General features: G+C 40.4%; 1 protein-coding gene across 13 annotated transcripts in view; it reads left to right on the top strand.

The window, feature by feature from the left end:
- MCF2L (MCF.2 cell line derived transforming sequence like) overlaps positions 1–9671 on the top strand; it is a 109817-nt gene extending 100146 nt beyond the window's left edge. For 7 of the 13 annotated variants that reach the window (XM_082218557.1, XM_082218558.1, XM_082218564.1 and 4 more), the window contains 6 exons: positions 1056–1115; positions 1425–1499; positions 5473–5591; positions 6447–6559; positions 7145–7248; positions 7373–9671. In XM_082218557.1, coding sequence (XP_082074683.1) covers positions 1056–1115; positions 1425–1499; positions 5473–5591; positions 6447–6559; positions 7145–7248; positions 7373–7467 — 566 coding nt within the window. In that variant the 3' untranslated portion in view covers positions 7468–9671. Of the gene's footprint in view, positions 1–1055; positions 1116–1424; positions 1500–1923; positions 2005–5472; positions 5592–6446; positions 6560–7144; positions 7249–7372 lie in introns of all 13 variants that reach the window. The other 6 variants (XM_082218555.1, XM_082218559.1, XM_082218556.1 and 3 more) reach the window with 4 other exon arrangements.
- Positions 9672–13443: the final 3772 nt, after the last annotated feature.

Raw genomic sequence — 13443 nt, 5'->3', positions numbered from 1 at the left:
CAAAATACTCTGTAGCAGGAGACCTGGAGCTGGGAGGGAGCTCCACAAAAATTGTAAGATGTGTTGCACACCAACCAGAATGCTTTTCTGTGAACAATGAATGTTCAAACTTCATTTGTGGTGGGGATTGGGGGGTGGGTGCAGTATCAATCAATCAATCAATCAATCAATCAAGTCCCTCCTGGTTATTAAGGACTGAGATTGCACTTGGAGATAAACACGGTGTCTAGGAAAGTAAGGTTCAAGCTCTATAAGTTGGAATTGGCTTAATTTTTGCCAGATATTTGGAGGCAATTAATGCAGTTTTGGGATCACTGTCACGATGTGTTCCCAGTGGACAACTCCTTCCACTCTTTTCTCATGTTCCATGCTGTGTTCTGTCATCTCTAAAAACTTACCTGGGAAACCCAGCCAGATGGGCAGGGTATAAATAATAAAATAAAATCATCATCATCATTAACTCAGTTTGTTACTGGAGAAGGAATGCACTTGCTTTCTTCAAGAAAGCTTTTTATCAAGATGAGCTGTTGTTTTATTTTTAAAGAGACCCTTTTGAAATGTTATTTTCACAGGTCCCTAAGGAAAAGAGGTTGTGTGTTTTTCCACCACAGAAGGTGGACTTAGTCTTGCTCTCAGAGCTGTTATCTCTGATAGCATTTTCCTTTGTACCGTTTTACATGAAAGCGTTTTAAAGCCCTGCTCTGCTCTGGGCTGCTTTAAATTATTATTACAGTGCTTTGGTTGTGGGAGCCATGTGCACACCTATATGAATACACAGTGGTTCCATGCTGATAGTGAATAACTTATCTAAATTGTCCAGGAAGACATGTTGAGATGTCATTCACACTATAACCATGGAGCTTTTACAAGATTGAAAGGAGTGACCAACAATATGCATCAATTGCCCTGATGGAAAAAGTCTCTTTTTTCTCTCTCTCCTTCTCTTTAACAACCCCATTACCTTTGAGTTCTTTCTGGAGAAGCTGCCAATGAGTGCAGCCAGCTACTTAAAGTTCATATTGGTAAGCACTAATATTCCATGCTTGCCTTGACAGAAACAGCGTCTCCTACCGCTAAAAGCCAGACTTTGCCAATGATCCTTCTTTCACGACCAGGTATTGATCCAGGATTTAGTTTTATTGGAATAAAATGATATATAAATAAAGAAAATTGCTTTGCTACCAGCTTTTTAATATTTGTACATATAACCACAAATATGCACTTTTTAATTATTCCTAGATTTTAAAAATGTTTTTTTCCTTGCTTTTATGAATACCAGTTAAAAGTATGAGATTCTATTTTTGTTTTCCAGTCTAAGCTCAAAGGTAATTTGCATGCAACCCACCTATTTTCTCTCTCTCTCAAATTCTTCAATATCTCTTTCTTGTCTCTCCGTCTTTTTTTGCCTGTTTGCCCTACTGCAGCTTCTCCTACCAGCCCAGACAAAAACACTAAACGACATGAAGTAAAGAGTGATCCAACTCCTTTGGGTTTGAGAGGTAGAGTGGAGCCAACTTTCCAAACTTGAAATCGCAGAACCCTAACAGTAGCATACACTTCGCTTTGACTGAAATTGCCGCATCTGGTAGCCAACAAAGCAATGCAATTTTCTGTACCTCCACTTAAGTTCAGGGACAAATGTGCCAGGAAACCACATTGTGTGAAAAGCTGAGAGATGAGAACCTAGGAGTAGAGCTGGGGCAGATAGGTTGTTGCAACATATAACCTGATAAAAAGATAGCAAACGTTAGGAAGGGTGGGAGAGAGAAATGATAGATCTATGCTTGATAAATAGTGAGAGGCTATTTCATTTTAATTATGATTGAGTGGAATCTAGTTTCCAATTGCAAGCTCAGGGTGGAAGGTGGTATCACGGCAACAGCGTAATGCACTGGGAATATTTATTATTCAGTTCTTTCACAGATGCAAGTTCTGTGTTAACTTGGAACAGGGCCAAGTGGGTCAGCACTACTTATCTTTTACTAGCAGCCCAGCGCAGGCAAGGTAACGTATCTCTTCTGGGGCCACATGGACTTTGTGCATGGTGTGATGTGTGCTGTGACTCGTGGCTGCTTTTAAGGGCTTGCTTTGGCTTTCCTCTAACACATTGTAGTGTCACAGATGACACGAAGCACAAGTCTTGCAGGAACTGCCCAAAAACTGAAAACCTCATTTCAGGGAGGGGGGTGGTTGTTCAATTTTCCTCATTTATAGCTAGAATTGGGAATTGTTCCTTCTTTTTAAATTGGTTTTCAGTCTGCCTGGAATCTTATTTGTATGCTATCCTTCCTCCAAAAAGCTCAGGACAGCATCCATCCTGGTAGTCCCTCCCCATTCCATTGTGTGGGGTTAATTCCACTGAGGACTGAGTGGGGGAAAATCAGAGTTTCCAGCAATGTCCAAAAAAGCAGCATGATTTAGACTGGGGACAGGGATCCTCCCTCCCCAAATATTGTGCCTATCTTTCCCTCCGTGACTAATAGCAGCTATGGGGATGTGAGAAGGGTAACTTGCTTTGCAGAGTCATAAAGGTAAAGGGACCCCTGACCATTAGGTCCAGTCGTGGCCGACTCTGGGGTTACGGCGCTCATCTCGCTTTATTGGCCGAGGGAGCCGGCGTACAGCTTCCGGGTCATGTGGCCAGCATGACTAAGCCGCTTCTGGTGAACCAGAGCAGCACACAGAAATGCCGTTTACTTTCCCGCCGGAGCGGTACCTATTTATCTACTTGCACTTTGACGTGCTTTCAAACTGCTAGGTTGGCAGGAGCAGGGACCGAGCAACGGGAGCTCACCCCGTCGCAGGGATTCGAACCATCGACCTTCTGATCGGCAAGTCCTAGGCTCTCTGGTTTAACCCACAGCAAAGGATTAATACTCCCCACGCCACCCCAAGCTGCTATTTGAACCAGGCAATGGCATCAGGGATTCCAGTTTTGGAACTCCCTCCAATGTATTTTGGTCCTGAAAAAGAGACCTAAGGCCAACGAATGAGCATCCTCATGGCAAAGTAGGGTTTTAAGCCCAAAATTACCCTAGTCCAAGTGCAACCTTCTATTCACTATAAAAGTGTTCTTTATATTTGCAAGAAGCCCCTTGATATGATTAGCATGGGCAGTCACAACCACTTCTCAAGGAGTTGTGTTCCACCTGTGTCCCTTGTGGAAGCTGGGTCATCCAACGTCTCATGACATAAGAAGGGCAGTGGGAAGCTACACAGGTCCCCAAGTGTAGCTTCCCACATTTTCCACAAACGTGAATGGCAGCCATTTGCATTTATACAGGTGAAAGTAAATAGCTATACAGTATTTATTGGCAGCATGGGGCTGGGGGAGCAAACGTCCCAATGACCTTCCTTGGGAAGAGCAGATTCTGATCCACCCCAAAGGGTCTTGCCAACCGCTGCTCATTTAATTTGCCTAATTGTAATTAATGGAAGGCATTGACAATCAGACTTGTTTTAATCTGCAGAGCAGCACTGTAGATTTCATTTCTTGCTCACACTAGGGGAATGTGACACAGAGAGAGTACAGGGAACTCATACAGTATCCTTGGAGCTGTGTTGAAGTGGGTTGTTTTTCAATAAGCAGATTTGGAAATCTGTTGTACGAGTTTTATTTGGGATTATTTATTTAGAAGATGAGATACTCAGAAATAACAGTAGCTTTTAGTCTACTCTCAGTGAGAAATATAAGTGTACCATTGCCAACACGTGCATGATTTGTTATTGTGTCCATTGTTGTATCCTGTTGTTGTGATGATGATGTATGATACAAAAAGCACAAATGAAGAGATTTTTCTCATTGCACGCTATTTGGGAGGCATAGAGGGAGAATTGGTAATTTTTTGCAGTATAGAATTGTTCAGCTTTAAACTCAAGCAAGTATGCACACGCCATATCTATGCTAGCACATAGGTGTGAAAAAAGAAAAACAAAGACAAGAAGAGATCAAATTATATGCTGCTTTGTTGTGACATGGTAAACTAAATACATGTTTTATTCATTGGAATGGATATTCATGACCTTCCAAGGGATACTTTAGTGTTCAACATGAAAGCGTGGTGTTCCCAACCTGATGAACCACTAGCGGACCATTATTCTGTGTGAAAGTTCTTATCCTAAATTGCACTTGGGAGTAAAGTGTCGTATTCCATTGCATTTTGAGCCAGATACACTTGGCAGATTAAAAAGTGTACCAGTTGAAGCACGTTGTGATGTGTTTGACTAATCACACCTGTCTCCCACTGTTTGAATTACCGTTTATGACATAAATAGCAGGACCTTTTATTTTCCTTTTTTTTTTTGGCCTTTTGTTTTCTTACCTTGTAAGTTTTTGTCACCTAACAAGTCATCAGAATGAGTTATCTATTCTAGCAATGCCATAGAAAAACAGGCTGAGGTTAATCACCAACAGCATGGAGTGGCTAACCCTTTTTGGCCCAAAGATTGCATTAATCCTTGTCTAGCACTCCAGGGAAGCATGGCATCTGTGAATGTCACTCCTTGAACACTCTCATAGCCTCCCTGATCTATGCAGATCATTGCCCCCTCCCTGCTCATCAAATGAGCAATCAGATGACTTGAAACAAATTGCATCCCCATAAGGATGTTGGGATGAAGTGTTTTAAACCCTTCTGTTCACCCCAATTCTATATCTATATTGTGGGATTTTTAATTTTTTCCTGCAACCCCCAAATCAGTGGGGTTTCAGAGAACTAGAAAAATTTTCTTGAGATACCTGATACCTAAGGTTAGCCATCTCTTATTTATAGGATCTAATAAATTTAATAATACAGTCATACCTCGGGTTGAAATAGCTTTGGAATAAGTATTTTTGGGTTGCGCTCTGTGGCACAGAGCACATTACTTCCGGGTTTCTCCGCTCGCACATTCGCAGAGGGTCAAAATGATGTCACGCGCATGTGCGGAAGCGGCGAACCGCGACCTGCAGACGTGGGTTGCATTCGCTTCTGGATACGAACAGGGCTCCAGAACGGATCCCGTTCACATCCAGAGGTACCACTGTAGTTCGGCTTGGGGAAAAACATTGGATTGGATCCAGACTCATGGATTGAAATCAATGGGACTTAGTAATGGCAAACCTAACTTAAGTCCCATTGATTTCAGTGGGTTTACTCTAAGCTTGATTTAAGTCTGGATCAAACCATTGTTTTTTGGTTAGGTTCTCATTTCTTACCTGGCTGCAGTTGTTGATCTCACTAGCTGCCTATTAGCACCAAAACGGCATATCACTTAGTACAATTGAATTGGTTCAAAGGATATCTAGTGTTTTGTTGTAACTGTTCGAAGTGTATCCCCCCGTTTTATATAGAATTCGCAACTAAATGTCAAATAAATAAATAATACTTTTCTGAGTATTTAAAAAAAAACAACCCTTCATGGCTATTATATCAAAACAGTTCAGTACTTGCTTGAGAAGCTTCAATAACAGTTGCTTGTTTGTTTATTAAGGATGGTCCAAAACATCTCAGTCACTTGATGCTTCTGAAGAAAATGATGGCTGGTCCAGTGCAGAGGATCCACTTAATTCCTCAGATGCAGAAGAAGAAGTAAAAGTAGAGAAAAAGCTGGTAACTAATATAGTTTCATGTTTATAGGAGGGAGGAAGATATAATGTATGAACCTGGCCACAGTGACTAATCTCCCATAGACCCCTTGGAGATGGTGTCTTTGGAAATAGGTTGTCAATCAGAATGTATGGTATGCAGCAGATGACAACCTTTTGTTTTATCTGTAAGCCCCCTTGAGTCCCTGTCAGAGAAAAAAGGTGGGGTATAATAATTATTATTATTATTATTAGTAGTAGTAGTAGTAGTAGTAGTATTTATTATTATTATTTCAGTGACACTGGTAGAATGAACAGTGAGTTGATAATAGTTTTGCAGCACTTATTCTAATGTAGCCTAACTCTGTAATTGGTATCTGCAGTATGTTGTTATTGGGGGGGGGGGAGGAAAATGAACAGGGTGCACTTTGGTGTACCATTGGAGAAAGGCTAAACCAGAGATAGTTAAGGTGGTGCCCTCCAAACTTCAACTCCCACTATCCCTAACAATTGACCAAGCTGGTTGGGACTGATAGGAGTTTGTAGTTGGCACCATGTTGGCTAATCATGGGCCAAACTGACACAGTTAAGTCCCATGAAATGCTAGTGAAATAATTCAGAACTCCTTAACCCTTTCCCTCTTCTATTTCTTGGTTGTACAGGACTGTGACAATCCTGGAAAATGTCTTTTAAATTAGGTTTTTTTATATATGCATAGTCACTTTAGATGTGATTCTGCTTCTCAGTTATGAGGGAGAAATGCTCCACATGCATAATACATAAGTCACATTAAAAAAACACCATAAAATCTGTCTCAGAGTTAATAGCTATTTGATTATTTCTCATTAAACCAATTGTATCTTCTACTGTGTATGTTTAGACTCCTGGTAAATACACTGTTGTGGCCGATGATGACAGAGGAGGCCCTGAAGACCTGGTGCTGAAAAGCGGAGAGTTAGTTCAGCTGATGCATGAAGGAGAAGATGGACTTTGGTATGAAGACCAATATTTTAAGACACAATGTCCGCAAAAGCACCTTCCAATGTCCAGATGTGTAAATATAGTTAAGAGATTTGGAAAGGACAGTGAGATTGTTCAGTTCCCATTGCTGATTTCTCAGTATTGTTTCTGACCTCTTTCAGTTCCTGAAACTGGTTTGCAAACCATGGATACGGTTGATAAGAAAGTATTCCCTTAACCATGGCTAAAGCTATCAGATGGATGGGTGGAATTCACTAGAAAAGGGGACTTCATGGGGAACTATCACTCTAACCTGGAATGTTGTTAATTTAGAGCAGAGTTTCCCAAACTCGGGTTTCCAGCTGTTGTTGGACTACAACTCTCATCATTCCTAGCTAGCAGGACCGGTGGTCAAGGATGATGGGAATTGTAGTCCAAAAACAGCTAGATTTTGGGAAATCCTGATTTTAGAGTATTACAATATGCACCAGAAGAAATACAAAAAAATGTTGACTGCCTCTAAACAAGGGCTACTTTGCTTCCAAATGAGGCCTAATATTTTGATGCTATAATTTTTTTAATAGTTTAAAAGCAAAAAAAAAAAAAATTGTTCCCTAGGTATGTAAAGAATCTGACCACAAGCAAAGAAGGTTGGGTTCCAGTCAACAGTTTGTTGGTGCTGCTTGGCAACTCAAAATCTGCTATATCTCTGAGCAGCTCAGGTATGATTTTCATTGTAAAAGACATTGCTTTGGTTTAGCAGAGTGGCACTTAATTTGTCAAAGAGCCCAGTACCACGTTAGCTACAAATATATTTCTCTGTAAATTTGTGTTCCTTCCATCCAGAGTCTGCAGCTGGTTCCAGTACACTGAGCTCATCGTCAAGCTACAGTGAGAGTTGCAACGTCAGCAGCATCAGCTTCTCGGACATAAAGGGCTAACCTGTTAAAACCTCCATGAAGACTCTTGCGAAACTGTCAAACTTCTAATGCAAATGCTGGATGTTAAATGAAACAGAGAAGCTACCATCACTTGCATCTCTCTCCATTCCCCAACACACACACACATGTTTCAGTGGTAGCTTACAAAATCTTTTTTATTTAAAAAAAAGACATTGAATCATAAAAAAAGAAAATTTTATATAAAAAAATAAAAAGACATTGAATGAAGATGTAAAGGATTGCCAGCAGCATGGAGTGGAAGAAGTGCGCCTTGTTGGAAAGAGAATCTTCTGGAAGGTGCATTATCATTTTCCTAGAAAAAAATGAACCTGGACAGGGATAATGTGGGAGAATACTATGAAGAAACCAGGTTGTGTCCATTGGTGTGAATCTGTACAGTAAAACAATGAATATATGTTAATATATAATTAATATGAAGTTAATTGATCATGTAGAAGGAAACAGAAATGTGATCTTTACAGGTCATTTTACATGAAATCCTCCTTGAGGCAATGTGTTAATATGCAGGAAATCTCTTACAGCATCAGGGGAATCCATTTTGATCTGGCTGTGGTTTCTGGCTTGGTTTTTTTGAACCACTGTGCTTTATCTAGCCATGAGCTTGTTCGTAATCTTTGCTTCAAAAGAAATAGCAATTCCACTTCAACAGAGACTATCCCCTTTCCTTTCCTTTTTTTTTAAAACAATCTATGGCGATAGCCCTTTTGAGATATTTTTACCATCAAGGACAATTGTTTACAAGAATGCTTGTAATTTCATAAGTTGTTTGGTAAAACAAACCCCATTTTTTAATTATCAAGTAAATACCAGAACACGTTTTATATGGGTTGAACTTAAACATTCTATAATAGCAAGCAATTGTCTTTTACTGTTAGAAGATGCCTACAATTCTTCTAAATGAAACCTTTCTAAATCTTTCCTGGTGCTTAATTTTCTATGAAATGCATGAGTATGTCATTTGAGCAGGGAAAAATCATTGTGGGCATAGTTTTAAAATAAACGAAGATGAAAACCATACGCATTTCATTTAACACATGTGAAATAGAGCAATGCTGTGTAAATTGCTGTTCCCCCTCAAGCTACGATTTATAAATCTGCCTTACCAAAGGCTAGTAGTATGTAAACTGATGTATAAACCACATTGGATTCATCCATACACCTGAATTAATTTACAGCTCATAGCGTATGTACCTCATTCATATATTATTGAAGAAGTGAATGTTTGGTGGTCAGCACTTAATGAATACTAGGCAATTAGAATCTGGAAAGATAAAACTAATTTGGATTTTGCTTTTTTTCTGAAGTATAAATAGCATCTCAGATTGTTGTTTCAAACGTCAGGAACAAGTTCTGGCTTATAGTTAACAATCAAACTGTGACTGGCTCTGGTCAGTGCAGAATTTTATATCTGTTTGTATATGTTCATATTTATATATGTGTGTGTATGTATGTGTATTAATGTAAAATATGTATTTATACACTTCCGGCTGCTAAAGATGGCCTCTGTATGTCCTAAATTTCTTGATACGGCAGCAATGTAAAGGTTGTACAAGGCTTTACTTTATATATTTTCCAGCACAGGAAAGTACATCTCTTGAAAGCATCTTAAACAAACGAGATTGTGCCAGCCAAGGCACTGTCTGTCCTGTTGTGGTCATAAAATAGCAATAGTCTTTTGTAATTTATTTTGTAAATAGGAGTTTGGGAGTGGGGACCCCTCACCTCAATTGCAAAATCGTCCTAGAAAGAAGGATACAATTATGATGCATCCACAGGCCTTCATCATCATTAACACAAACAAACACAAACACAACAAACACACACACACACACGACTTCCTCTGCCAGTGGCCCTAGCTTGGGATACTGCCAAAAAATAAATGACTTTTCTTGCATAGAATTAATAAATTGGTTTATTGCTTCTCTGGCTCAAGTGAGAGGAGTTATTACGGGGAACAAAAACCACAGAGAAAGCCCTTATATTAGAGGCTGTCTCTTTTTACATTGTCCCTGACAATGCCTTTTCCTTGTTCATGTGGTTGTACATATACCATTGCACTTTAATATGACCCACGTTTCAATTTTCTACTGCTGTTGTAAATTACAATTACAGGATCTGATGTCTTTATTGTATATGTATGAAATTTTGAATAAAATTCAGCATTTCTTGCTGGGTCTCCTCAACATGATGGCGATGTCTATTTTGTGTGGGTGTGTTAACATGGTACCACAGTGTGTCGGAAGTTGATGCAGCAAATCTTAAGGGAGGAATCCTGTGTACAAGAAGCTGGCGTAAAGCAAAGCATTTGTAAATAAAGCCAGCAGAAAGCTACACCAGATCCAAACCCCACTCAGCTTAGGCTTTTGCCTAAGCCTAACAAAGGGGAAACAATATTTTCAAATAATATTCTGTGTTGGGTTGCCGGATCATGTGACTGAGCCGAACTGGTTCAGGATCCAACCTAAATTCTCCCTTTCTGGTCCCAACTCCAAACCCCAGATTCTTTGTCAGCACCAGCATATCTCTGGCTGAGCTAGAGATCCTCAGCTTCTCAATCTAGCAGATCTTCCCATGGCAGTGCCCCTTAAAGTGTGCCTGTCCTCTGTTTAAAAATATATATATATTTGTGTGCACTGGGCATCCTAAACACTAGCAGTAATATCCCTATCCCAAAAAAACTTTGGGGTTGCTTTTTGTTGTGAAAGATACCAAGTCATTGAATCCACGACAAGTCAGGATTGAATTTGCTAAAATGTACATTGCAGATGGAAAGGGACTTGATGGATAGTAATGGGGAGACTGTTGAAGGCAGTGCTTTTTTCCCCCTGGGGATACGCAGGGGTACGCATACCCCTGTACATTTTGTGGATCTAAGTTTGACCTCATTGAGGGGCAGTATTTCAATATGAGTAGGAAAGTGAGAGTACCCCTAAACATTTTTTTAGAAAAAAAAACCACTGGTTGCAGGCATCAGGCGAAATTATTTCAAGTCTTAACTTCTAACCAATATCAATGTGTTTTAACAAATTCTGGCAGAAAAGGGTTCTAAATAATAAGGGGGGGTTCCCTTTCATGCACATCCTCTACCTCAGCTTGGGTTGACGATTCAATACTATTCAAATGGCATTCTTGCAGACCCAGCAATGAGCGCAAACAGAGCGCAAATAATGTCTCTTGCAGAGGGCCTGAGGTTAGCCTCACTCAGATGGCTCTCTTCATTCCAAGCTGCCTGTTTAAGGGCAGCCATAAGCTCTCTTCTGCAGCTTTTAAATGGCTTTTGCACATTGCACATTGAACATGGAAAGGATGCAAACCTTTAGCTAGTGGGTCTGTTTGGTTTTCTGTCTGCCCGGTAATCTTAGGCCAAGTAGCGGCTAGTGCTGGATGTTTAAGAGGAAATGCTTCTAATTTGTGGCCATCCTACTTTCAGCAATCTGCGTTGCTGGAACATGCAGGAAGGCATCTTTAACTGACCCATTTTCATTGGCAGCCATGGAGTGTGTGTGTGGGGGGGAGAGACTGGCTTAGGCTCTGAAGGCAGCCCTGTATAGGGAAGTTTTTTTATGTTTGATGTTTTACTGTGTTTGATGTTTTGATTTGCTGGAAGCTGCCCAGAGTGGCTGGGGCAACCCAATCAGATGGGCAGCATATAAAAAATGAAGTTGTTGTTGTTATGGCAGTCGGCAAGGAGAAGGTATAGTATGCTGTTTTCCAGATTTAAATGCCCCTCAGCTGCTGTTCTGTCAAACCAGCAGTGGTTTTTCCTGATAGGCTACACATCTGTATCTGTTTTAATAGGGGAAATGACATGATCTGATTATTATTATTACTACTTTTAATAAATAAAAACTGTCAGCATATTGTTATCCCAATCCAGTTCATGTTCTGCCAGATAGCTGCTGTCGGGAGACCCTAATTGTATATTGTTCACATGGAATTTAATTTGGTCCTTGAAGACCAAAGGGAGGAGAGGAAGTGGTTTGCAACCTGCATAGACTTCTGCCATCATCTCTATAATATCATCTCAGATGAAGAAAAAACAATGACCACTGCCACTATAACATTTCTCAATTCTCTTAACCCTACGGTCTCCGAAACTTCCTCTCGTCTCCTCTCTTGCAGAAATTCCCTCCCTCCCACTTCCTTTGTGCATTGTATTTTTAACCACCAATATCACAGACTAAACCCACAGTATTCTGCCACTGTATCCCAAGTTACTGCAGTACATTATAGAACTCCTATGTTGAGGCATGTTCATATTACCACTTGTTCCACATCCAATGCGCTCTCACTGCTAGTTTTTGAAAACCACATTCACATAGCATTAGTCACAATTCATATTGATCCTGTTGTTTCTTGACAAATACTGCTGTTTGGTGGATTTTTCTCTTACACCAACTTCAACCTGACTAGAAAACTGGATGTGAAGTAAGTGGTAATGTGGACATTTCAGGCAGCCATCACAGCATGTGCAGATCACAGCTTCATGGATAAGAGTTGGCAGGGGGGTTGCAGGGTACAGAACCCCCCCCCCAAAAAAAACAACGTGTGTGGTGAAGAAATCCCCCCTCCACCTCTTGATGTGAACAATTCTGTGCTAATCTGTCTGGAAACACAGTGGAGAAGAATAACCTCACTTCATTTTAAGCCACTGTTGTCAACATAACCTTGCACTTCTGTAGCTATCTCCTGCAAATTACAAATACGCTCCTTGTCCCAACTTTCGGAAGCGTAGCCATGTTAATCTGTTTAGCAGCAAAATCAGCAAGGTACCGAAGCATCTTGAAGACAAGCGGATGAAAGATTGCATAACCTTTTGTGGACTAAAGTTAACTTCATTGGGGTGGGGGGGGGTGGGGAGAGAGATACTCCTGGTATCAGACAACCAAAGCATAGTCTGTACTTAACATTGCCTGGTGCAAGGAATGTATTTTGTACCAGGAATAGGAATTTGAGATAAGGAAAGGCCAGTTCATACTGTCCACCTAGAAACTTCCAGTAACAGAATGGAAACATTCTTTGATTTATGCTTCATTAGAGCTGTAGAACAAGTCTAAGGATTAATCAATCATTTGATAAAATCAAAGTGCATAGGTATTACGGAGTTTGTGTTAGAGGATCTGCAATGAATACCAAAAAACCCCAAGCGTCTATGTTTTCCAGGGACAGTGCCAGATTTACAGAAGCTGTCTCTGTTTCTGATTTGATCCCATAATGTCCTGCTTTTCCTTAGGATGTCCCTATATTCATCAGAGAAATGTTGGAGGGTATGGAGTTATGTGACACCCCCCCCCCGACATAACAGCCCTGCATAGGGAATGTTTTTTTTTAATGTTTAATGTTCTTTTGTGTTTTTATATATGTTGGAAACCGCCCCAAGTGACTGGGGAAACCCAATCAGATTTGTGGGGTATTATTATTATTATTATTTATATTATTGAATAGGACATTCCTATTTCCATCAGAGAAATGTTGGAGCATATCTCATCATCACAAAATTGCAAGGTTCAAAAATACTGTCCAGGTAGGTCCCCCACACCTGACCACCAAGAAAGGCACGTCAATGACCCAGTTAGTTATAATGGTGATACAGAAAAGCAAGTACAAATTGGGATTGTTTTTTATTATTGGCAGCCCCTCATTTCCTCCTAGATTAAGGTGACAGCGTTCACCAAGGTCAGTGTCAGACCCTGTTGAAAATGGGCTCCCCAAAATTCACCGTCCTATTTATGAGCGGCAAAATGAGGGAGGCAGTGAATATTCTCCAAATATTCCTGGGGGAGGGACGGGTGGCAGAATCATCCCAACAGTTTCAGTATGACTGAAAAAAAAGAAATTTCTACACACACACACACAGCGCCTCTCAGTGAAACTTTATAATTATGTTTGTAGCAGAGGACAAAGGAAGCTTATGGCCTAAGAAAGGACTGGAAGGAATAAGGCCAAATACGGGAA

This window comes from Podarcis vaucheri, assembly GCF_965113315.1.
Source record: "Podarcis vaucheri genome assembly, chromosome: 4".
NCBI classification, from domain to species: Eukaryota; Metazoa; Chordata; class Lepidosauria; order Squamata; family Lacertidae; genus Podarcis; species Podarcis vaucheri.
The sequence above is the reverse complement of the archived record's forward strand: the minus strand, read 5'-3'. Positions and strand labels throughout refer to the sequence as shown.